This window comes from Dendrobates tinctorius, unplaced genomic scaffold (genome assembly GCF_039654945.1).
Source record: "Dendrobates tinctorius isolate UK_male_01 unplaced genomic scaffold, ASM3965494v1 ptg000016l, whole genome shotgun sequence".
Lineage (NCBI taxonomy): Eukaryota > Metazoa > Chordata > Amphibia > Anura > Dendrobatidae > Dendrobates > Dendrobates tinctorius.
The window spans coordinates 35480926-35506198 of NW_027361684.1; the positions used below are offsets into that span (position 1 = coordinate 35480926).

Here is a 25273-nt window from a genome sequence, read left to right on the forward strand (position 1 = left end):
CATATAATCTGCACAGTCCGTGTGTACGGCGCCCGGGACATATAATCTGCACAGTCCGTGTGTACGGCGCCCGGGACATATAATCTGCACAGTCCGTGTGTACGGCGCCCGGGACATATAATCTGCACAGTCCGTGTGTACGGCGCCCGGGACATATAATCTGCACAGTCCGTGTGTACGGCGCCCCGGACATATAATCTGCACAGTCCGTGTGTACGGCGCCCGGGACATATAATCTGCACAGTCCGTGTGTACGGCGCCCGGGACATATAATCTGCACAGTCCGTGTGTACGGCGCCCGGGACATATAATCTGCACAGTCCGTGTGTACGGCGCCCGGGACATATAATCTGCACAGTCCGTGTGTACGGCGCCCCGGACATATAATCTGCACAGTCCGTGTGTACGGCGCCCCGGACATATAATCTGCACAGTCCGTGTGTACGGCGCCCCGGACATATAATCTGCACAGTCCGTGTGTACGGCGCCCGGGACATATAATCTGCACAGTCCGTGTGTACGGCGCCCCGGACATATAATCAGCACAGTCCGTGTGTACGGCGCCCGGGACATATAATCTGCACAGTCCGTGTGTACGGCGCCCCGGACATATAATCTGCACAGTCCGTGTGTACGGCGCCCGGGACATATAATCTGCACAGTCCGTGTGTACGGCGCCCGGGACATATAATCTGCACAGTCCGTGTGTACGGCGCCCGGGACATATAATCTGCACAGTCCGTGTCATATAATCTGCACAGTCCGTGTGTATGGCGCCCGGGACATATAATCAGCACAGTCCGTGTATACGGCGTCCCGCACACCTTGTACACCGCTCTGTATTTTGCACCAGTGGTTAGCTCCATTCTCTGCTGTGGCTGCCGTGATTTTATTCCCCTGCAGCCTGAAGCTTTTTCTTACCCGTTGATCACGTCTCATCCCGCCACCACACAACCACGTGCCGCTGCTCCGTTTGTAGTGACGCTCTGGGTCACATGACCGGTGTCAGCTGATGCAACATGGCTGAGCCCAGACTTCCCTGATCTCACCTGACCCAGTTTGGCAGCGCTGATGCGGGCGGTGCAGGGAGGATAGTGCGGGAATAGCGGGCAGCGGAGAAAGCCGAGCACGTCCCCTCCGCCCCGAGCTGCCTGCTCCCGGTCCTAGGCAGTCCGCGCCGCTGTGCATGACACATCAGGGGGCATCTGCAACTGTGCGCCGTGCAACCGCATCGTGTGCTCAGTGCCACATGTCATGTACTGCGTGCCTGCAGCTAGGCGCTCATATACAGGCTGCACGTCCGGTGCAGGGCAGCAGTGATCGGCAGCGGCGTGTCAGGAGCAGGTGAGTCTACTGTGTGTGCATCGTATATGGAATATGGTCTGTATCCCATCACCCGCGTCCTAAACGTTTTTTTCTCTGGCGGATCCTCCAGACACTGATTTAACCCAAAATTCTTTCTGGGTGCCAGACAAAAAAAATTCTCTCTCTCTCTGTCTCTGTCTCTCCTCTTCCCGGCCAGCGGTTCCTTTAAATTTCCTCATTTTCAGGATCCGTCTCAAAACGGATCCTGTAACATCCGTTCAAATCAGTTAAGAACAGATCCGCTTGTCTGACTTTTTGGCGGATTTGAACTGATGCAAAAAACTGAAGTGTGAAAGAGGCCTTATAGCAGCTCAGCCCTCATAAGGTGTATATATATATATATATGTTCATGTCTGATTGCAGCCCTTCATCCTGTGTAATTCCACTCTATAGAATATACATGTCTGATTGCAGCCCTTCATCCTGTGTAATTCCACTCTATAGAATCTACATGTCTGATTGCAGCCCTTCATCCTGTGTAATTCCACTCTATAGAATCTACATGTCTGATTGCAGCCCTTCATCCTGTGTAATTCCACTCTATAGAATATACATGTCTGATTGCAGCCCTTCATCCTGTGTAATTCCACTCTATAGAATATACATGTCTGATTGCAGCCCTTCATCCTGTGTAATTCCACTCTGTAGAATCTACATGTCTGATTGCAGCCCTTCATCCTGTGTAATTCCACTCTGTAGAATCTACATGTCTGATTGCAGCCCTTCATCCTGTGTAATTCCACTCTATAGAATCTACATGTCTGATTGCAGCCCTTCATCCTGTGTAATTCCACTCTATAGAATCTACATGTCTGATTGCAGCCCTTCATCCTGTGTAATTCCACTCTATAGAATCTACATGTCTGATTGCAGCCCTTCATCCTGTGTAATTCCACTCTATAGAATATACATGTCTGATTGCAGCCCTTCATCCTGTGTAATTCCACTCTATAGAATATACATGTCTGATTGCAGCCCTTCATCCTGTGTAATTCCACTCTATAGAATATACATGTCTGATTGCAGCCCTTCATCCTGTGTAATTCCACTCTATAGAATATACATGTCTGATTGCAGCCCTTCATCCTGTGTAATTCCACTCTATAGAATATACATGTCTGATTGCAGCCCTTCATCCTGTGTAATTCCACTCTATAGAATATACATGTCTGATTGCAGCCCTTCATCCTGTGTAATTCCACTCTATAGAATCTACATGTCTGATTGCAGCCCTTCATCCTGTGTAATTCCACTCTATAGAATCTACATGTCTGATTGCAGCCCTTCATCCTGTGTAATTCCACTCTATAGAATCTACATGTCTGATTGCAGCCCTTCATCCTGTGTAATTCCACTCTATAGAATCTACATGTCTGATTGCAGCCCTTCATCCTGTGTAATTCCACTCTGTAGAATCTACATGTCTGATTGCAGCCCTTCATCCTGTGTAATTCCACTCTATAGAATCTACATGTCTGATTGCAGCCCTTCATCCTGTGTAATTCCACTCTATAGAATATACATGTATGAACATCACTTTATGGCAGTGACTTATTGTTGCTGCTTTTGACCTCTGCTGATGTTTGTCTTTTATGTAGACAGATTGTCTTATGGAGTAAGGTACTTCAGTGTCTGCCGGCTTTAGCCACATTGCATTGTGTATTTTTTTTCCTGGGAAACTGTCAGAAACCCCGTCCGGCGCTGTTAGTGTCCTGATACTTTTCGTGGACAAGGTCCCTTTTACTATCCCGATAACGGAACACTTGTGTAAACCTATAAAATGACTGTAATGTTTCCCTAACCGTTCAGTTCTCCCCAGTGTATGTAGATGGGTTCTTTAGCCATAGAATTTTTTTTTCTTTTTTTTTATCAGGGCTCGTGCATGTAACCATAAAAATCGGATGAGTGCTATTCTTCGTTCTGACAGCAGTCTTCCACATGTTGTTCTATGAGGAAAAATAGCACAGGTGTGGTCTACTATAACAAATCGCAAGCCACCATTCATGTCTGTGGGTCCATGAAAAAAAAATTGGATCTCGCTCAAATGACATCCAAGTGTTGGCTGATTTTGCCCAAGCTGACTTTTTTTTCTTTTCTTTTTTTTTTTTTTATTCTCCATATCTGGGGGAAAGAAAAGGATCACATTCTGATTAGTGATGAGCGACCGTGCTTGGATCAGGTGTTTTCTGAGCATGCCCTTATGCCAATACAGTATCTTCGGCGTGCCTGAATACTATGTTCGAGTCCCCGAAGCTGCATGTCTCATGGCTGTTCGACAGCCACAATACATTCATGGATTACCTAACTAACAGCCAATCCCTGCATGTGTTGCAGCTGTCAAACAGCCATGAGACATGCAGCTGCGGGGACTCGAACATAGTATTCAGGCACGCCGAAGATACTGTATTGACACACGGGCATGCTCAGAAAACACCTGATCCAAGCACGGTCGCTCATCACTAATTCTGATCAGTGTGATTAGCATAATCAGACAGATTTTTGTGGATGAGAGAAAAATGGCCGTGATTTTTATGGGACCGGTCACCACCATAATGGAACATCATTAAGCTGCGGACTTTCCATATGCACTTAGCCTCTCACAATATCCGAGAAGTAGATGATAATTGAAAACTCTCATCTATGTGTAAATTAACCTCTGATAAGGATTTTGGGAATCGCATTCTGTCAATCCTTAATGAAGATTTTTATTGAGGATTTCACTCTTTGCGATGCAAAAGGCTACTTTCACACATCAGTTTTTTGCCGTCAGGCAGGATCCGGCTATTTTTAGAAAAAACGGATCCGGCATAAATTTTGGAGAACTGTAGAAACGGATTTGTTTTTCTGCCGGATCCGTCTAGCAGGTTATATCTGTTTCCTGGGGGCTTGCCAATTGGATCTGAGCATGCGCAGACTTAAAAAAACGGATCCGGTGGCTGGATCCGTCTTTTTCTGGATCCGGCGCATTCCGGCGGCCATAGACTTTCATTGTGGCAAAAAGCCGGAAGCGTCGGATCCGGCGCTTACGGCTTTTTCGCCGGAGACAAAAAACGTTACAGTAGCCGTTTTTTCCAGACGCCGGAATGAGACAAGTAGCCAGATCCGGCAAAAAACGGATGAAACGCAATGCCATCCGGCACGATCCGGCACTAATGCAAGTCAATGGGGAAAAACTGGATCCGGCATTGCATTTTGCCGTATCCGGTTTTACAAAAAAAAGCCGGATCGCGCCTGACGGCGAAAAACTGATGTGTGAAAGAGGACTAAGATGAAGTCCGTGACCAAATCCGTATGTGTTTTGCTGTGGATGCACTGCCAGTAATCTGTTGTGTGCAGGTTCCCTAATGTGGATTTTCCTTCTGCATTTGAAGGTGGAAAACTGGCAGCATCCAAGTACAGTAGCAGCAAAGTGGAAGAGATTTTACCGAATCTCATGAATGGCGCTGTATAAAAGACTGCGGTGCAGAGTTTAAGGTTCACATGGGCTTATGGTGAAACTTTTCCATGTAGATTTATATGCAGAAAATTTGAAGCATAATATGGTGCCAGCTGAGTACATGTCTCATCTATGACTTGTTATGGTTTACCTATTCCTAGTGTAAGCCATCCTCAGCTGTATAGGGGTCTCACATCAAGCACTGCCACCAGTAAGCAGTTTGCAGCTCCAATAGCAGCCGGATGTGCACAGTAGGCAAGAGCTGGAACAGCACAGGTACAGTAGGCAAGAGCTGGAACAGCAGGCACTACGCAGTGTACGAAGTCCCGGATAACCCTTTTATTCTGTCTATTCCTCTTCAAGGAGTGCATAGCTAATATATCAGATCTAAGCTAGTCACACAATAAACTTAAAGGGAACCTGTCACTCTGTACATGCAGCCTGATCTGAGGATCGAATGATGTAGAAAAGGGGAAGCTGAGTAGAATATGTAGATTTGTTGGAAAAGATACAGTATTAGCGCTCCTTCACACAACCATAGTTTCGGTCCGAGATCTGCACATAAAATGGAAAAATAAAAGGACCAATATTATTAAATGGAGCAGTGTAGCCAATCGACTGTTTGTTTTTTGTTTTTTTTTGTTTCACTAGTTGAATCTGCATGTAAAAAAGAATTGCAGCGTGCACTTTTTCTTTTATAAATCAGGTGATACGCGCCCATTCAAACTATGGGTGCATAAAAGCATTGCATTTTTTTTTAGCAAAGGAAACTGAATGGTGTATTAAATGATAAATAGCTGCTGCTGTAAAAAATAGGAAAAGTAGTACAGTTAGCACTGTTCTCAGGCACCGAGTGCAGAATCCGACTCTCATTATTGTCTCCTAGGCGACACTGATAAGAGTTGAATGTCAGCACACGCTTTCTGTGTATCACGAGTATTAAATAAATGTAAATAAATTAAAAAAGAAAAACGTAGGATCCACTTTAATTTTCCTAACCAGCTGAGGGAAATCGAACAGCTGGGGGCTGGTGTTAATATTCTATGAAGGGGTCAATAGCCATAACGGTATTCTGGCTATTAATAATAGCTCACAGCTCTTTGCTTAGCCTTTACTGGTTAGTAAAAAGCCCCCCCCCCCCCCCAACAACAAAAAAATTATATATAATATTACATGAGGTCCCCCCTAGATTTACTAACCAGTAAATGCTAAACAGACAGCTGCAGGATGATATAAATAGGCTGTGAAGAGATCATGGATGTTGGGCCCCCTCCCAGACTCAGAACACCAGCCCTCAGCCACCCCAGAAATGGTGCATCCATTGGATGCTCCAATTTTGGTGTTTAGCCTCAGCTCTTCCCACTTGCCCTGGTGCGCTGGCAAGTGAAGTTATAGTTTTGGGGTTGATGTCAGCTGTTTTATGTCTCCTGACATCATGCCCAGGGGTTAGTAATGGAGGGGTGTCTTATCACCCCCACTACTAACCCCATGGTCAAAATGAATAAAGACACACACAGAAAAGTCCTTCAAATGAAATAAGAATATTTAGAATTGAGAGTCCTCAATGGTTGATATCTTTTAATGGCTAACTGAAAAGATGGTAACAAGTTACAAGCTTTCGAGACTACGCAGGTCTCTTCATCAGTCTAGCCTTGTTACCATCTTTTCAGTTAGCCATTAAAAGGTATCAACCATTGAGGACTCTCAATTCTGAATATTCTTCTATCTACTGGCCAACACGGTACAAAGATATATATCTTTCCTGTATCAAGTGAAATAAACACTACTCACCCTTTTTTACCCATTTAGTAACCCACAAATAAAAAAAGCAAAGTTACTCACCTTTCATCCATAATGGTGAGGTCCCACAATGATCCCCCAACTCTGCTAAATCCGGATGGTTTGGTGAGCGGTGACCGCTCACCACGCCAGTCAGGACACATTAAGCTTAACGTGAGAACACAGCTGCAGTGACGATCGGTGATGTAATTTAAGGTTACAACTGGTCACAGACAGCGGTTCCCACGGTAAGCTCTGTGTGAGCCGGCCTATGAACTGCGGTGACCTTACTGATGTCACCACTTGTAGCGTGAGAAATATCAGGACGTGTGAAGGGGGCCTAAGGCTAAATTCCCACGGTGCGTATTCAGTGCGTTTTTTGGCAATGCTTTTTTTCGCTCCTCTAAAAATGCAGTGTATTAAAGTTCCAGTAAAGTGAGTGGTATTTATAGCAATGTCATGCCCACTGTGTTTTTGTTTTTTCTTTTTACACAGCGTAAACCGACCTGTGTTGCCTTTTTGAAATATCACTTTGTCTTGCAGTAAAGGTGGCTTTTACTCACAGATCTTCCCATGGACTCAAATGAGATGAGGAAGTTCTGTAGGTAAAAAACGCAGCAGGGACATATTAAAAATGTGTTTATCCGCACATGACGTTATCAAGAAAGTTTTATCAAAGCTTAGTAACGGGACGTATCAAAAACTGAGTTTTTTTCATTAAAACACGACAAACCAAAAAGAGTCAAAAACTGCAGCAGAAAAAAAGCCGGTAAAAACGCATGTAAGAAAAGCACAAGTAACCTATGTAATTAGTACAGATATGAAAATCTTCAGCATCAAAAACTCACCAAATACTCATCGTGGGAACGTAGTCTAAATCAAAGCCTGAAAAGGGAACTAAAAAGGGGAATAGAGAAAAAGGTCTGGGATACAGGTTAGGAAGTGGCTAGAAGGGCGGAACAGAGTGAATGGATGGCGAGAGTGTGGAGCCATCGGTCAGCGCACATTGCAGGTTTTCATATGTAAAGGTCGCAGCGTGGTTGTACCATCACATGGCAGTGTGAAATCTGGCAGAAAGTAGGTAATTGAATTAGGCCATGAACTATTCCAGGCAAGTTCTAACTGGTATTGTGTGGAACAGTAGACTGCCTTCATACAGATTAGATGGAATATAGGATTACACTATTAAGTTATCTGCTCTCTTGGCAGTAAAGAAGCTGCTTACAAAAAGCAGGCTTTGCTGTGTTTTTTTGCTGTGTGTTTAGTGCTGCCTTTTTGTTGTCTCTTGTGCATGTTGATAAAGTTTAGTTGTCCCCCCCCCCCCCCCCAAAAAAAAAAAAAAGCATGATTTAACGTCCTTAGGTTTTTGCATCAAAAACCGATACCTGCGTTTTTGCTCCTACCATTTGTTTCCTGTGGGTGAAAAAAACGCTGAAAGAAGTGACATGGTGCAGTTTGCAAAAAGCGCAGCAGTTTTCCAAATCAGTCAGTAAAAAAAACAAGAAAAAAAAAGAACAATGCGTGCGCATGAGATTTCTGAAATCACACAGTCTCTGCTGGTACTGTAGAACGCTGCTTAAAATTTGCACACAAAAAAGCTGCAAAAACGCAGCGAGTGAACATAGACTTGCATCATTGGGTTATTGTACAAAAGGGTAAGTGTTACATTTCTTTCAAATGTAAATGAAAATGTTTTTCACTAGATTCAGTTCCTGGGACAGACACTATTGGCTGCTTCTAAGAATGAATGTTAAAGGGAATGAAGAATCGGAAAATGACCTGGTGTAATAAACAGGCTTTTACATTAAATCATAACCGTCATTTTAATTTTTAGTTCATAAATCAGAAAATAAGAAACATTGTAATATGTCTCATCAGAGAAATCTTTCTCCTCCAGCACTGATCATTCTCAACTCCTGGGTAATATCTGTATCCAGTGACGACAGATTCTTATATTACGTAGAGAGAATCTTAGAAACAGCAACTGTCCTCTTCTATTTAGAGAAGGGGAAAGCGGACGTCCTGCCTCTTCTCTCGCTCTATCGTCACTGAAGACAGATTTTACCCATGAATTGAGAATGATTGGAGGAGGAAGAAGCAGATTTCTTTTATAAGCTATATTACAAAGTTTTTTTTTTTGTTTTTTTTTTTTTAATTCACGTTTACTATTGATTTATGAATTAAAAATTAAAACGACGGTTACTTTTTAAATTTTTTTATTAGAAATCTTTGGTAATTTTTTTCATTGTATAATCCTGTTACATTGCGGAATTTCTAGGGGTTGTCCACTCCTAGGACAACCCCTTCTCAATCCCTGTGTTTCCCTCCCAGTAAAGTAATATTGCCTGCACTTTCCACCCGGGCCGGCGCTGTTCCCGTGGTGTCTGCAATGGCTTTCCCAAGGATCGCGGGAGTTTTTCATGTCGCGTGAACCCTGTGGCCAATCAGCCCTGGCGTCGCTCTTTCTCCGCCATCACAAGTCGCCTGTATCTGATGCAAGTGAGAGAGCAGCATCTGTCACTTCCTCGGGAGGTGAATATAGATGTTGTTTTGCTTGGAGTAAACGTAGAGATTGGGAAGGAGTTTTTAGCACAGTGGACAACCCCTTGAAAAATTTCCAAGGGGTGGATGACCGTTCTAATGATCGGTCAGCTTCTAGCAATTATAGGCGACATTGATCACCTATGTATAGATAATAAATGTCTTTTGCTTGTAAACCACTTAAATCTCCCCATCTTTCTAGTTGCATTCATTCCTAAATGTTAGAATGATGTAGACCGATTATGTGCGTTTATGGCAGTGTGTGCTTTAGGAGAAACGCTAAATCTGACTCTATGCTTTCTGAATGTTCATTATCTCCATAGAAAGCAATCCAGCTTACAGGAAATATCCTTTTAGTCAGGAGTCCCAGTGTGATTGAGCTAGCACATGGCTGCTAATACTAAGCCTTATATGTTAATGATGCACATCTACTTGGTATTTACTTTAATCCTCTGCTTAATTTTGTAGGGTTCCAATACTAAAATGTGAAAAATTTTAAACCTTTACACTACTCATTATCCTTGCCAAAATGGAATGGTTGGTAAAATCCATTAAGAAAGAACTTGGCATTGACCAAAATCAGCTCTCTGTATGTGAGTCTGAGAATCATGTGGTCGCCCTAGTGTCTCAAAAATGGCTTTTGAGCCTGAAGGAGCGTAGAGGAGTTCCAGTACAATGCCCAAGGCCAGAGGGGTTCACTTGTGTGGAAATACAGACTTTTTTACAGAAATCTGTGCAGAAGATACCAGTTGGCTGGACGAGGATAGAGATCCATGGACTGCGGAAAAAAAAGCTAGGCTATTCTGTGGCTTTAGACAATGGTCTCCTACAAGGACATAGTGGTGACTCTGAGTCTTTGATTGGGTATATGCACAATGTTGCCAAGCAGAACTATAAGAATATGTGGAACAAAGCTTGTAGGACTTATGTGCAACCCTATGAGAAGTTAACTAAAGTGCCAAGCATGCAGGCCCTGGATGTGCTAAAATTGTCTCTCCAAAAAGTCTACAGTTGTTCCTTCTTAAACATAACTAAGGCAATAACAAGTGTCTCGCCCTCTAAAGAAAGTGCCAATTTTGTTGTTGGGTCTCCTACTTGTCCAAATATAGTTCCAGCTGAAGCTCTGATCGAGTCCGGTGACATGATCTATATTTTATTACCTTATGTGCAGTATTCCTTGTATGATGCAGTCACTTTCAGTCCAGCCAAGCTTGCAAACAGCCACGCCAAAGTACTTTTTATCCTGTATAATGTCCTGCAGGCCATGAAAGCTTGTCATCAGGCAGGCCTATCCAGTGGAGCAATTTCATTATGCAGCATAGCTCTTGACGAGAAACTTTGTAGTCAGTTAAGACCCAACTTTATCGATTATGAGGCACCGTTCGAAAGCATTTTGGACAGTAAAGATGAAGTCAATTCCGCAACTGGTGTTGACCTAGTAAAATGTAATCGACTGTGTGCATCATGCAACAGTAAGCTGAAAGAGCTAGTGATAGGCTGGATTCATGGAAGGGTGAGCAACTTTGACTACCTTATGTACGTCAATAAGCTGGCTGGAAGAAGAGAAGGCGATCCTAATTATCATCCAGTCTTACCATGGGTTGTTGATTTTACTACCAAAAATGGCAAATTTCGAGACCTAAAGAAATCTAAATTCCGACTTAATAAAGGGGATAAACAACTAGAATTCACATATGAGATGACAAAGCAAGCCTTTGTTGCAGGAGGTGGCAGTTCTGACCAGTTGCATGTTCCTCATCATATTTCAGATGTTCTATCTGACATCACATACTATGTATATAAAGCCAGAAGGACACCAAAAGCAGTGCTCTGCAATCACGTACGGTCTCAGTGGGAACCTAATGAATATCCTGCGAGCATGGAACGAATGCAAGGGTGGACACCAGATGAATGTATTCCAGAGTTTTATACAGATCATACCATTTTCAAATCCATTCATGCAGACATGCCGGATCTTGACATTCCATCTTGGTGCAGCTCCTATGAAGACTTCATACATGTCCACCGAGCACTTTTAGAAAGCAGGGATGTCTCTCAGGATCTTCATCATTGGATTGATCTCACATTTGGGTACAAGTTGACAGGGAAAAATGCCATTAAAGAAAAAAATGTGTGTCTTCATCTGGTGGATAACCATACCAACTTGACATGCTATGGCGTTGTCCAATTGTTTGACCAACCACATCCTAAGCGTCTTCTGGGTCCTGGACATTCCTTATATGAAGCTCCTAATATAGTCCCATCTAACCACAATACAACTGAGATGACAATATGCGATAAGGACGCTGTCAGCGGTCTAGTTCCAGAGGCCACTGCTTGTGAAAGCCAATGGACAAGTGAAAAGGTTAGCTCTGTGGATGATGATCTGGAACAAGGAACTGAAGCTCTAGATGCCTTAGGATCTGCGGGAAAGAATGAGCCTGCTGCTGTACCATCCCTTCAAATCAGTAGTGCTGGTGCCTTTTCGAGCGAAAACCGAGCTACACCATTAAAGTCAAACAGACAGTATAAGGGTGTATCTGATGAAAATGGTGGAAAGATATCACTTCCTGAAGGTTTTAACCCTATACAGGCCCTAGAAGAACTAGAAAAACTGGACAATTTTTTAGTTCGAGGTTTGCATAGCACTATTCTTCCTGTAACGGAGTCTGAAAAGAAGCTTACTCTGAGCCATCTGGATTTTTTTCAGCGAGATATTCAAGCTCTGGGTGTCATGATAGCAGAGATTATTTTTGCACCTAAAATTCACACCACAGCACCAAAAGCTTCATTGAAAGAGCGGTATTGTTTGGTCCGTAATCTGAGCAGACACCACATGAAAGAGATTCCAACTCCTCTCTTACAGATGCTTGAGTCTTTGCTTCAGATACACACTCCAGATGACTTTCTTTTCGGTGGAATAAGCCTCGAGGAACAAGTCAAAGTGTTTGAATTCCCCCAGATTTATAATGGTCTTCCTCCACCCTGTCCTTCACAACTCCTTAGTCCTTTTTGTTCCACCATTCCTTTCCCTAAATACTTTCCAAACTTGCATAAATTTATTTTAATGTATCAGTCTAGAAGAACAGAAGATGACAGCCAAGGTCGTGAACTTGTGTTCCAACTGTGGCAGCAAATAGATGGTATTCTTTGTGATATCACCCCTGAAGGCTTAGAGATCATTCTTCCATTTGTCCTCTCACTTATGACCGATCAGAGCACAGCTGTATATGCTGCTTGGTATCTCTTTGAACCTGTGGCCAAAGCTTTAGGTCCTAAAAATGCAAATAAGTATCTGATGAAGCCACTCATTGGTGCATATGAAAATCCTTCATATCTGCATGGAAGATTTTACATGTACACCGATTGCTTTGTGGCCCAGCTAATAGTACGTTTGGGCTTGCAAGCATTTCTTTCTAATCTACTTAATCATGTGCTGCAAATATTTGTCGGTGTGGAAAGTTCAGGTGATGACGGAAAACTCCTGCCTGGAACTGCCGAGGATGAGGAAAGTGGTGGTGAAAGCCCAGTCTCGTGTGAATTTGGTGAAGGTAGGCACAACAGTGTAGATCGAAGTTCCTCGTCCCACGAACTCTTGGACTATACATCTGGAGTCAGCTTTCATGATCAAGTGTACATGACCGAAAATGAGGACTTTCAGTCCGGCCTCTATGTTAGTGATCCTCTTCAGCCGCAAGAACCAGAATCTCTCAGTCTTGGTCGATTGAGTGACAAAAGCAGCGCAAGTGAAGTTTCTCTAGGAGATGAAAAAGCCATGGATAATGATTTAATTAGGGAAAAGGGTAGTATGAAATCTGGAGACAGCAGCCAAGACCTAAAGCAAAGTGAGGAATCCGAAGAAGAGGAAGAGCGAGAATGTTCCCCAGGTCTCTCAGAGCTAACCCTATCGGTCAATACTGATACCTCTTCTGATACAGTGCTGGCCAATGACAGTAGAGAACTGGAAGAGGAGGAACCTGATTTAACTAACCAAACGGAGGAAAAAGAACAGAAGATCTTAATAGGTAAGAAATTATGACTTCATTCTGGGCAAATCTGGAAGTGATAGTAAAATATTGCTATGACAGAGGACAGCCAGAGACGAGACAAGTGAACTATTCAATAACTTGTGCCCAAGTTACCGAATATTTCTTAAAGTTCAGCATTTGCAGTTCTGAGTTGGAAATCAGTGCTGGATTAAACTACGGTAATTGCTCTAAAGTTAAGGTGCATTTACACTGAAACATTATTGTTAACTGGCTTTACTAGGAACGTAAACTGGCTGTCGATCATCAGATGAATGAGCACAAGTCTTGTTCATCGGGTGAAATTATTTTTGAGGTGCTTAAAAATATTTTTTCTCGGCCATTCATCGTCCTATGTAAACTGAACTTGTGCTACCGAGAAAAATGGGAGCCTATGCACACTAAACAATCTATTATAGATTGTGCAATGCTCATTGTTAAAGGGGTTGTTCAATACATAGACACCCCCTTCTCAATTCTTATGTTGTCCCATTGTAAAATAATATTTATACTAGTCTCTGGTGCCGCCGTTCCAGCATTGTTGGCAATGGCTCTCCCAGGGATCGAGTGACATTGTATCACGTGATCCCTGCAACCAGTCAACGGCAAATTCAGACGTATCCCTTAGAACTGGAGGAAGTGAGAGAGCAGCAGATCTCGCTTTCTCTGAATGTTTGTGGTTTGTCCAAAGGTGGAGAAAGTGAAGCATTTGCTTATTCACTGCAGGGATCGCGTGACATGTCGCTCTATCTCCGAGAGTGCCAGTGCCGACACCGCTGGAATGATGCCAGGACTGGAAGTGAGTATAGATGGTGTTATTTTACAAGGAGGCAACCTAGAAATTGAGAAGGGGTTGTCCGAATAGTGGACAACCCCTTCAAGTTCAGACTTCCTGTGAAAACAGGCTGTAAAACGAGTGTTAAATATTTACTGATCGGCGGCTGTTGAGTGCTTCTGGTCAGTTCCAGTAAGCAGAACCTTAAGACCCCCGTACACCTTAGACTAATGATGGACAGGGAATATGTCGGTCACACACATCTGATTTCTTCCTGCTGATTGCATTGTTCTGGCGATAAGCTTCTGGCTGACGACCGTCTGCTGCGCTTTCATAGAGGAGGCGAGCGCTCTCTGCTGAATGAATGAATGGAGGCCGAATGATCACTCCTTTTTGTATGGGCATTTCAGCTGAGATGGTTGTCGGCCGAACGATCGGCCAAAGCATTGTTTAGCCAACAGCCATCTAATATGTATGGCTACCTTTCCGTTTACATGGCATAATGCGATCGTTGATTGGTAAACCTTACCAATCGGCATTCGTTTAAAGGGCACCAGTCAGGTCCCCATGCCCTCCAACCCAGCAGCATTCACTTATTTATGAGTAAATTCCTAAGTATCTCTATATAACGTTATTTTAATGCTTTTCTTAAACCTCATTTGTACAGAAAAATGTTTTATATAGGGATAGTTGGCCAGGGAATTTAATCATAAATAAGTGACTGCTGCTTGGTTGGAGGGCATTATTAGTGATGAACGAACGTGCTTGGATAACTTATCCGAGGGTCTTGGGCGTGCTCAGATAATCTCGCGTCCCTGCGGCTGCATGTTTTGCAGTGGTAGACAGCACCAACACACGTGGGCATTGCTTAGCACACAGGCAATCGCTGTTGCCGCTGTCTTCCGCCACAAAACCATGCAGCTGCAGGGACTCGAAAATGATTACGAAAACACGCCCAAGGCACTCGGATAACACGTGTGCTCATCACTATAGCCTATATGCACAGGCAGACCAAGGTAAAGTCTGCACATGGAGCGATTTATATTAGATTACTTAGGACAGGCTGCCATAGTAGAACAATGATTTTTACACACTGCCCAAAAAATAATTTGATCCAATGAGCAAACATTTTGCAGATTCATCGGGTGATCAGCAGCCTGTTTACATGGCAAGATGATCATGAAACGATCATGTTTACAATGCCTAGTCAAAAGTAGAGTTTTAGGGACAAAGAGTACTGCTGGTATCGGAAAATGGGGACCGTTTGCAAATGTTTTTGTTTTTTCTTTAAGGAAGATCCATGTGTTATTTGTAGCAAATCTAAAGATGTATTTTAAGTGTCCTACAACTTTAATAATGCTATTAGAGTTTATTAATGTTTGGGGCTGTTGGTGGACCTGATTATTATAGTATGGGGTAGACGTGTCTGGCTATACGAGCTCTCCACAATATTATCGCTGGGCTTCAGCGCAAACTGTTTTAATTTTTTTCTTGCTTTATCAGGGGATGTCAGGCGTATTTCCCGCTTATTGTATGTTTATCAAACTGTTTGCTTGTTTTGCAGATACAGCCTGTAAAATGGTGAGATGGCTGTCCGCCAAGTTAGGTCCTACAGTGACCTCCCGCTGCATTGCAAGGAATTTGCTGAGGTTGCTGACGTCCTGTTATGTTGGTAATTGTCTGCCTGTTGTCTTCTCGGATGGATGCGTGACATGCTGCATGATAGACGACCTAATAAACACCTGACCTTGTTCTAGCAGAGCAATATTCTTCTGAAGGATGTGCATGAAATCAACACTCAGTCTCCTTGTACTTTTAAGACTAACTGGACAGTTTTAGTTGTAGATATATTCTGCTCCTATATTTTTGGCTCACAGTAAGTGTTGTCATGTGTCTATGGATATACTTGTATTCAGAGTGTTACATGTTGCCCATCAAAGCCACTGATGGCAGACGTAGCTTTTGCACATTAAAGTGTAACTGTCTTTTCAGATAACTTTTCAGAGAACGCAGATGGGAGAATAGCACAATTTTGGGCCATTATATAACTTATGTTATAGTGTGTCACTTTGCACCTTTGCTGGCTCTATCTATAATGTTAATCTGTTTTATCTAGCTGCTATGTTGTTCCATGCACCGAACACGCCGCAAGATAGATTCCTGTACTTAGTTATCTGTATTATACAGACAGACGCAACAGCCACAGTACAGAGGATATCTTATAGCGGTACTGACCTGTGTGGCTGTGAATCCAGCTGTGGTGTGAGATTAAGCAGTCACAAACATGTAGCCTAATCCCCCTGTGTCTGCCTGATTTTCATTGTCCTGAGTGCTTATTCACCCCACACTCTGTAAAGTATAATAGGAGCGGTAACATATGACGCCTTACTATGCTTTGACCAAGGTGGATTTCGGTATATTTTTTTCAGAGTACAAGGTAAGTTGGGGAGGAAGTGGCTTGTAAGTGGAGATAGAAGCATATTTCTCTAATAAGATCTATTACAAACTTTTTTTTCTATTCACCTTTACTATTTTATGCAGATGTTGTTGATACAACACTGACTATTTAAGGTAAAAGCTATACCTAGAGCCACAATCAGATTTGCAATGTCATTAGGTTACGCTGTGTCATTACATACGTGTATCATGCCAGATGGCAGTGGTCTCCATACTGAGTCAAAAGTTGGAGACCAGTCCTGCACAGCACAATTACAATAAGATACAGCATATGAACGTCCTGAGGACATCACGGTGCAGTTAGTTGATCTTTGTGCTCCCCACACACAGTGCGTACGTATTGTAGTGCTGATCAGACTGGTGCATAAAAAAAAAACAAAAAAAAAACATTTCTTTGTCTAGGTCACCAGAGACATCAGTTTTTATCTAACATGGAAGAGAATAGCCCACTTAATGTCAAGAGACCAGTGTGTGGAGATCAAGTGTCCAAACCAGTGCTGGATTGTCTGATGCATATGGCACATCTGTACGGAGAACCCTTCCTAACATATCAGTATCTGCCTTACATTAGCTACCTGGTAAGTCTCATATTAATCTGTCCAAAGCAGAGCTTCTATGATTATAGACTAAGGCTCTGTGCACATCTGCATCAGGAGCTCCGGTCAGACAATTTGTTAGGGATTCTACGAGGTTTGCCAGGAAAAATATTTGCTGTTTGCAACTTTATTGTTCCTGCTTCTATAATGGAGCCTAATGGATCCTAGACCCAAATCACAATGCAGATCAGATGTGAACAGAATCTGACATGACTAATGCTCCTTATTGTTAGCTTACTTTTTCGTATACATATAGTGACATCTTGCCCAAACAACCAACTCTTTAAAAATGCCCTCACCTTATCCAAACTTTGACAGGTTTTTTCAATGCCAATGTAGTTTATCAATATTTGCCATCTTCTTGGAGAAGTCAACTTTTCAGTGCAAATTTGGGCGGTTGTCTTCTCAAACCGGCAGCAAACAGCTGATATACCGTTGACTAAGTTTGTACGTTTGGCCTCTCAGTTGACCACTAGAGTAGGTCCAAATTTATTTACAGGACTTGGTCCAGTGTCAGTAATCTGACTGTCCGTAATCTGTGGCCTCTAAATAGGTTCCCTGAGAACATGAATCTGACGGCATCCACAACTTCTCCTTTGATGAGCCAGCTTGGTGCGACGTGCTTATTGCAGCATGACACGTTACATCGCACTACCCTCTAGTCTAAAGAAGAGCCACGGATGCCGTCAGGTAAGAGGCGGTTATTAGGTCTTCTGTCCAGCCCCCTGAGATTACTGAGGTGGATGCTGGACCGGCTTCTACCATCGATTTGTACCAACTCTAGTGACCACATAATAGATTGGTGGCTCAAGCCTGCAAGGACATCAGTTTTTGAGGCCCAGGTCACACGTTCATGACTCCTTCGAGGAATCTACCTGAACCATTGAAAAACAGGATTTGGACATCCTTCAGAAAGAACCTTTGCCTACGATGGATGATGCAGATGGGAGTAACTTTTTACTTTCTTTGTTTGGCCTCCATCCCAGTGGTGTCGTCTATTTTTATGCTTAGACTGACACCATAGCATGGCAGGCTATGCTTATAGTTCCTCCTAAAGAGATGAACACTGCTGGAACATAGATAGAGGAAGAAGGTGCCGCATTTTATTCTTCATTCGATGCGTTTTTAGTGTGAAGTTTCTAGTGTTACAATCAATTTGTAATTTCTGATCGATGTCTGTTTCATTATAACGTGTGTATCACTGGAACTAACCGTGACAATGTTGGCAAGTCTAATCCCACAAGACTGTTTAATTACTTGGAGTGACATTGTCTGCACGGTATACACAGCACTCATTATAGAACGTGCCTGTAGATTTTAATTGCAATTGCTCGGAAATGCCTCAGAATATTGAAATATGCAAGTAATGCTAAAATAAATCTGTTATCTTGTGCATATCCATCTATTATCAGCACAATTTCTCTTGGGCGTTACACTTCCCGTTTTGTGCAAAAATATATACAGATGATTTATTGTCTTGTGACCTTTCGTATAGTTGGATGTGAATCACAATAGATTCACCATTCAGGCCTAAATCCGATGCTCGCACTTATCAATGCAAATGCCCAGACCACAAAATTAGGAAGAAACAGGGAATCCCCAAGTTACGCAATGGGAGACATTTAAGGCCCCTTTACATTTAGCGATGCACCAGCGATCCGACCACGATACGACCCGGTCAGGATCGCTGGGGCATCGCTAAATGGTCGCTAGTGAGCTGCCACACAGGCAGATCTCACCAGCGATGTAGCGACGCAGCAGCGGTCGTTACTTACCTTTCACATGCAGTGATCCTGATGTCCTCCCGCCCGCGTCCACACGTCGCTCGTCGGCGCCAGCAGGAAGCGCCCGACGAGAAATGGACCCGGCCAATCTCGCGCAATCAGCGACAGACAGCGTGGGAGCCGGTCGGAGGTAAGTATCACACATAGTGATACTGCTGCTGCGTCACCAAATCGGTGATGCTTTAGCGATATTGCTAGTGATATCGCTATGTGTAAAACCCCCTTTACTCTTACTTTTAGAAACTGCAAACATAGACTAGACAGTGTTATAATGAGCCAAATTTTATCAGAGTTTCTGCTATTAAATACATTTGGCATATTTTAAGATCTAGTCTAAGTTTACACCACTTATTAGTTGTTTTACTTTGCGTCAATATTTTTGAGACAGACTTTTATTTTTTTCTAAAAGGGGATACAGTGGCATGTAAAAGTGTGTGCACCCCAGGTCAAAATTACTTTTATTGTGAAGAGTTAAACAAGTTGAAGATTAAATGATCTCTAAAAGACCTAAAGTTAAAGATGACACATTGCCTTTATATTTTAAGCAAAAAAAAGTATATTTTCATCTGTTTACATTTTAAAAATTACAAAAAGGAAAATGGTCCAATGCAAAAGGTTGTGCACCCTGCATGGTTAGTACCTAGTAGCACCCCCTTTTGCAAGTATCACAGCTTGTAAATGCTCTTTGTAGATGGGCAAGAGTCTTTCAATTCTTGTTTGAGGGATTTTCATCCATTCTTCCTTGGAAAATTCTTCCAGTTCTGTGAGATTCCTGGGTTGTCTTGCATGCACTGCTGTTTTGAGGTCTAGCTACAGATCTTCAATGATGTTCAGATCAGGGGACTATGAGGGCCCTTGTAAAACCTTCAGCTTGCACCTTTTGAAGTAGTCTATTGTGGATTTTGATGTGTGTTTAGGATCATTATCCATTTGTAGAAGCCATCCTCTTTTCGAATTCTGCCTCTTGACAGATGGTATCATGTTTGCATCAAGAATTTGCTGAAATCTCATTGAATCCATTCTTCCTTCTATCTGAGAAATGCTCCTCGTTACATTGGATGCGACACAACCCCAAAGCATGATTGATCCACCCCATGCTTAATGGTTGTCGAGATGTTCTTTTCCTGAAATTCAGCTCTCACTTAAATTTTGCTTGGTCTTCCATACCTTATCTTGACCTCCACTGTTCCTGTTAACTGCAATTTCTTAATTACACTTCAAAGTGAGGAAAGGGCAACTTGAAAATGCTTTGCTATATATTCTTCTAGCATTCTCCTGCTTTGTGGACTGCCACCATTTTAATTTTCAGAGTGATAGGCTGATAGGCAGCTGCTTATAAGAACCCATGGCTGCTTATTTGGCACAAGGTTAGAGGAGGCTGGGCTTTTATAAAACTGGGAAATTTGCATCACCTGGCCTTTCCTAACAATGACGGTGAGCAATCCATAGCACTAACGGGCTAATTGAGGTCAAAGTAATCTGAATGCACACATCTCCAAGGGTGCCCAAACTTTTCCATCACCCCAATTTCATTTTTGTAATTTTTAAAATGAAAAAAAGACTTTTTTTTGCCTAAAATCCATAGGAGATGTATCGTCTTTAACTTTAGGCTTTTATAGATCATTTCATCTTCAACTTGCTTAACTGTTTACGATAATTTTAATTTTGACTAAGGGTGCCCAAACTTTTACATGCCATTGTAACTTCTGCTTAATCAATTCAGTGCTTCAACAATGTCACTTGACCGCTGCAGCTGATCAACTTCTATTTTTTCAACATGGACATCCCCTCTGATGGAATATTGATGAGCTGATTGGCTACAGCGGTCACATGACACCCACCAGGAACAGCAGCGTTGACATCACATTAAAGGGAACCTGATAGTTTATACATACTACATGATCCATCAGCAGCATGTCTGAGCCACTTGCTGTATGATTTCAGCCAGCTTTGTTTAACTCTGAGAAAAACATAGTTTATTAGCTGCCAGGGACCGAGCTGCACAGGAGACTAGTCAGACAGGCAGGTCTTAGGCAGCTTCTCCCTATACATTGCCAGTGAGTGATCTCTCTGTACAAATATGTAGGGAGGGGAGATGCTGCCGGGGTCCTGCCTGTTTGACTAGTGCCGCCGGGGTCCTGCTTACACAACCAGACTGATAGAAGGGGGGACTCCAGACTACATAACTGGACTGACAGAAGGTGGGCTCCACACTACATAACCGGACTGACAGAAGGGGGGCTCCAGACTACACAACCGGACTGACAGAAGGGGGGCTCCAGACTACACAACCGGCCTGACAGAAGGGGGGCTCCACACTACATAACCGGACTGACAGAAGGGGGGCTCCAGACTACACAACCAGACTGACAGAAGGGGGGCTATAGACTACACAACCGGACTGACAGAAGGGGGGCTCCAGACTACACAACCAGACTGACAGGAGGGGGGCTATAGACTACACAATCGGACTGACAGAAGGGGGGCTCCAGACTACACAACCGGACTGACAGAAGGGGGGCTCCAGACTACACAACCGGCCTGACAGAAGGGGGGCTCCACACTACATAACCGGACTGACAGAAGGGGGGCTCCAGACTACACAACCAGACTGACAGAAGGGGGGCTATAGACTACACAACCGGACTGACAGAAGGGGGGCTCCAGACTACACAACCAGACTGACAGAAGGGGGGCTATAGACTACACAATCGGACTGACAGAAGGGGGGCTCCAGACTACACAACCGGACTGACAGAAGGGGGGCTCCAGACTACACAACCAGACTGACAGAAGGGGGGCTATAGACTACACAACCGGACTGACAGAAGGGGGGCTCCAGACTACACAACTGGACTGACAGAAGGGGGACTCCAGACTACACAACCAGACTGACAGAAGGGGGGCTATAGACTACACAACCGGACTGACAGAAGGGGGGCTCCAGACTACACAACCAGACTGACAGAAGGGGGGCTCCAGACTACACAACTGGACTGACAGAAGGGGGGCTCCAGACTACACAACCAGACTGACAGAAGGGGGGCTATAGACTACACAACCGGACTGACAGAAGGGGGGCTCCAGACTACACAACCAGACTGACAGAAGGGGGGCTATAGACTACACAACCGGACTGACAGAAGGGGGGCTCCAGACTACACAACCGGACTGACAGAAGGGGGGCTATAGACTACACAACCGGACTGACAGAAGGGGGGCTCCAGACTACACAACCGGACTGACAGAAGGGGGGCTCCAGACTACACAACCAGACTGACAGAAGGGGGGCTATAGACTACACAACCGGACTGACAGAAGGGGGGCTCCAGACTACACAACTGGACTGACAGAAGGGGGGCTCCAGACTACACAACCGGTCTGATTACTAAACCAATAGTCCAATTTTCAATAACGATCCTATTACATTAGATATCGACTCCCAAAATTCAATTTACAATTCTATGCACTTCCCATAGTGAGTAAACCACTACTGGAAAATGAGTGAGATTTAAAATTATGGAGTTTTTATTAAATCATGATAAAATACAAATATAAAATTCAAAAGGTGCAGAAAAAGAAGGGAGAGACTGGGGAACTCACAATTGTACTAAGCCATGTAGTAACTAGTAAGACCAAAGATAAAACAATAAACCTGCATGAATCCTGTTACTGGAGGCAATGAATACTGCTGTGCTAATAATGATTCATATACCTTTAAAAATAGTGCATACGTCATAAGATATACACAGCATAATAGTAAGTAATTGTCTTGCAGAGACCAAAAAGTATATGCAAAATTAACACTGTCTGAACAGACATAGATTCCATGGTGAACACTTGTTAGTCAATGCAGGGCAAAGTAATCAACAGAGCCTCTATTTCCATAGGAGTTTGTCTCAGACATTGTAAACTTACAAAAATGCAGAAATACAAAAACCAAATGTTTAGCAAACAGACATGGTCATGGTGACTTTACCTGGATCTTGGCAGCGTGACACAAAAAGTAGTGGAGTCCCGTCCCTCTGCCCCGACGCACATGTTTTGCCCTGCTTCTTTGAGGGGCGTGACTGACAGAAGGGGGGCTCCAGACTACACAACCAGACTGATAGGAAGTGGGCTTCAGACTACACAACCGGACTGTCAGTAGGGGGACTCCAGACTACACGGCTGGACTGTGAGAAGGAGGGTTCCAGATTACAGAGCCAGACTGCAGTTATAGGGGGGCTCCAGACTATACAGCTAAACTTCTCATAACACTGTATTTTGATTGGACTCATTCAGGTGGCCCCCAGCACTGGGTGCAGACTTAACAGCCGTAAAGAAGCCGGACTCCTTGCTGCTGTCACCTTAACTCAAAAGATCATCATCTACCTTTCTGACACCACCCTCATGGATATTTTACCCAAAATCAACCAAGATGTTCTACTACCAGTTCTGAGTTTTCTAACCTCCACCACTGTTCGGTAACGTATGTTTTATTTTAGCATTAATGCCACATAATTTCTGTGTGGAAAATGTAGTTATCTGTAACACACAGTATGTGACCATGAAATGTGAATGTCCATAGAAGCATTGTGACGTGCATGGACACTTTGGAAGTAATCTTTGTATACAAATTCTTCTCATGACTGATGTTTTGGTTTGCTTCTTGAGGTTCTTTTTCTCTTGTAGTTGTATTGCAGGCAACAGCAGGTTTTATTTCAGGATGTCACTCATTTGTTCCTGCCCAGGACTATTTACAGAGAAGTGTCCTCCCAGCCTGATTGTGCCACCACTGTTATGTTAAAGTGTTATGGTGAAGCTGTTATTTTCCCTTTAGTGGCTTAAAGAGAACCAGTCATCCGGCTTTCCCAATATACAGGGTGGGCCATTTATATGGATACACCTGGGTGGGCCATTTATAAAGTTGGATCCAAAATGGCCGACTTCAAAATGGCCGCCATGGTCACCACCCATCTCGAAAAGTTTCCCCCCCTCCCATATACTAATGTGCCATAAACAGGAAGTTGATATCACCAACCATTCCTATTTTATTTAGGTGTATCCATATATATGGCCCACCCTGTAGTATAGCAAGTCTAGCAAGTTGTATAGAAGTCCACAACCCCTTCTGCATAACCAAAAAAAATCTTTTATAATTCTTCCCCATACGGTCCGGTCTTACTTTGGCGCCTCATCTCATCCTGTCGTAATCACCGTCGTCCTGCTTCCTCCATGTGGATGACACGTCCTACATCATCCACACAGTGTCCTCCATCTTGCTCCTGCACAGTCATACTTCTCTCTGTTCTGCTGAGGGCAGAGCAAAGTACTGTAGTTAGCATGCACCGGCTTTACCTCCGGATCATCGATGCTCCTTGGCCTCTCCCAGCACATGCGCATTAGGACACTTTTCTCTAACTTCAGCAGGGCAGAAAGAAGTGCTCCTGCCCAAGTCCATGATGGGGACGTTGTGTGGATGATGTAGGATGCATCCTCCACCTGAAGCAAGCAGGAGGCCAGCTATTACGTTGAGAGAAGAGGCGCTGAAGCAAGACCAACGACGCCCATCGTACTGGACCACGCTGTATGGGGGGGATTATATACTGCTTAATAGACTACTGTAAAAGAGACGTTAAAGGTGGTGATCAAAATTTATGTTGGGAAAACCTGGTGATGGGTTCGCTTGAAGCAATTTCAGAAGATCTCCAATTACACAATGTTTTTGTAACTTTCCTTTCGTCATATTTCCACCTTCCCTAAATTCACTAGTACAAGAAATTGGAATTATACAGGAATATTAGCAATTTGTTTAGCAAGGTCTCTGGAGATTTGTTCATTCTTCCTTCTTAGTTTATGCTCAGTGCATATACTGGGAATATCTCCTGACTAGAGTTGAGAGAATGTGTTCAGAATCTGTCGCGGAATCTGAATTTTCCATATTCGTGCCATATTTGCACCCTATTCGTGCCGAATTTATGTTTGACCTGCTTTCAACATATTCTTTCATTTCTTCTCCCATTGACTTCAATGACGTTCAGCAAATATTGCAAAAACAATATTGGAATCGAATTTTTAAGAATTCGCTCAACTGTATTCCTGACTAGAGATGGGCGAACCCGAACAATAAATTTCGACGTCTGTACCAAATACCTACTGTTCAGACACGGACACCAAACACCGACTTCACCAGGAAGTCCGTCTTACCGTTTGGGTTCGGCCCCACCGGGTGTTTGTTGCCCTGTCATGTTGCAACCCTGCACATGACAGCGTGGCAAGCACTGGATGTTCGGGGTCCTCATTCAAGTGAATGGGGTCCACATTCGTAACTGTTCGGCCAGACCCGAACATCAAGGTGTCCACCCATCTCTGCTCCTGACTTGTGTAAACCCTTGGCACAGGACCCTACTATAAAGTTTCTTTTGTTTCATGCCTTTTTATTGACCACATGCCTAACTATGCTTTTTGGCAGAGCTGAGAATAGGTATGCTAACAATATATAATCTTTATTATTTTTTTTTTTCATAATAATC

General features: G+C 43.4%; 1 protein-coding gene and 1 long non-coding RNA gene across 3 annotated transcripts in view; one reads left to right on the top strand and one right to left on the bottom strand.

The window, feature by feature from the left end:
• LOC141080449 (uncharacterized) overlaps positions 1 to 1011 on the bottom strand; it is a 130311-nt gene extending 129300 nt beyond the window's left edge. Inside the window, exon 1 of the long non-coding RNA XR_012228908.1 lies at positions 922 to 1011. This is a non-coding gene — a long non-coding RNA (uncharacterized lncRNA). The remainder of the gene's footprint in view (positions 1 to 921) is intronic.
• An 11-nt stretch (positions 1012 to 1022) lies between these two features.
• WDR81 (WD repeat domain 81) overlaps positions 1023 to 25273 on the top strand; it is a 72846-nt gene continuing 48595 nt past the window's right edge. Inside the window, exons 1-5 of one of the 2 annotated variants that reach the window (XM_073565675.1) lie at positions 1023 to 1344; positions 9590 to 13146; positions 15486 to 15593; positions 16781 to 16956; positions 23043 to 23224. In XM_073565675.1, the coding sequence (XP_073421776.1) occupies positions 9651 to 13146; positions 15486 to 15593; positions 16781 to 16956; positions 23043 to 23224 (3962 nt within the window). In that variant the 5' untranslated portion in view covers positions 1023 to 1344; positions 9590 to 9650. The remainder of the gene's footprint in view (positions 1345 to 9589; positions 13147 to 15485; positions 15594 to 16780; positions 16957 to 23042; positions 23225 to 25273) is intronic. The other variant, XM_073565676.1, reaches the window with a different exon arrangement.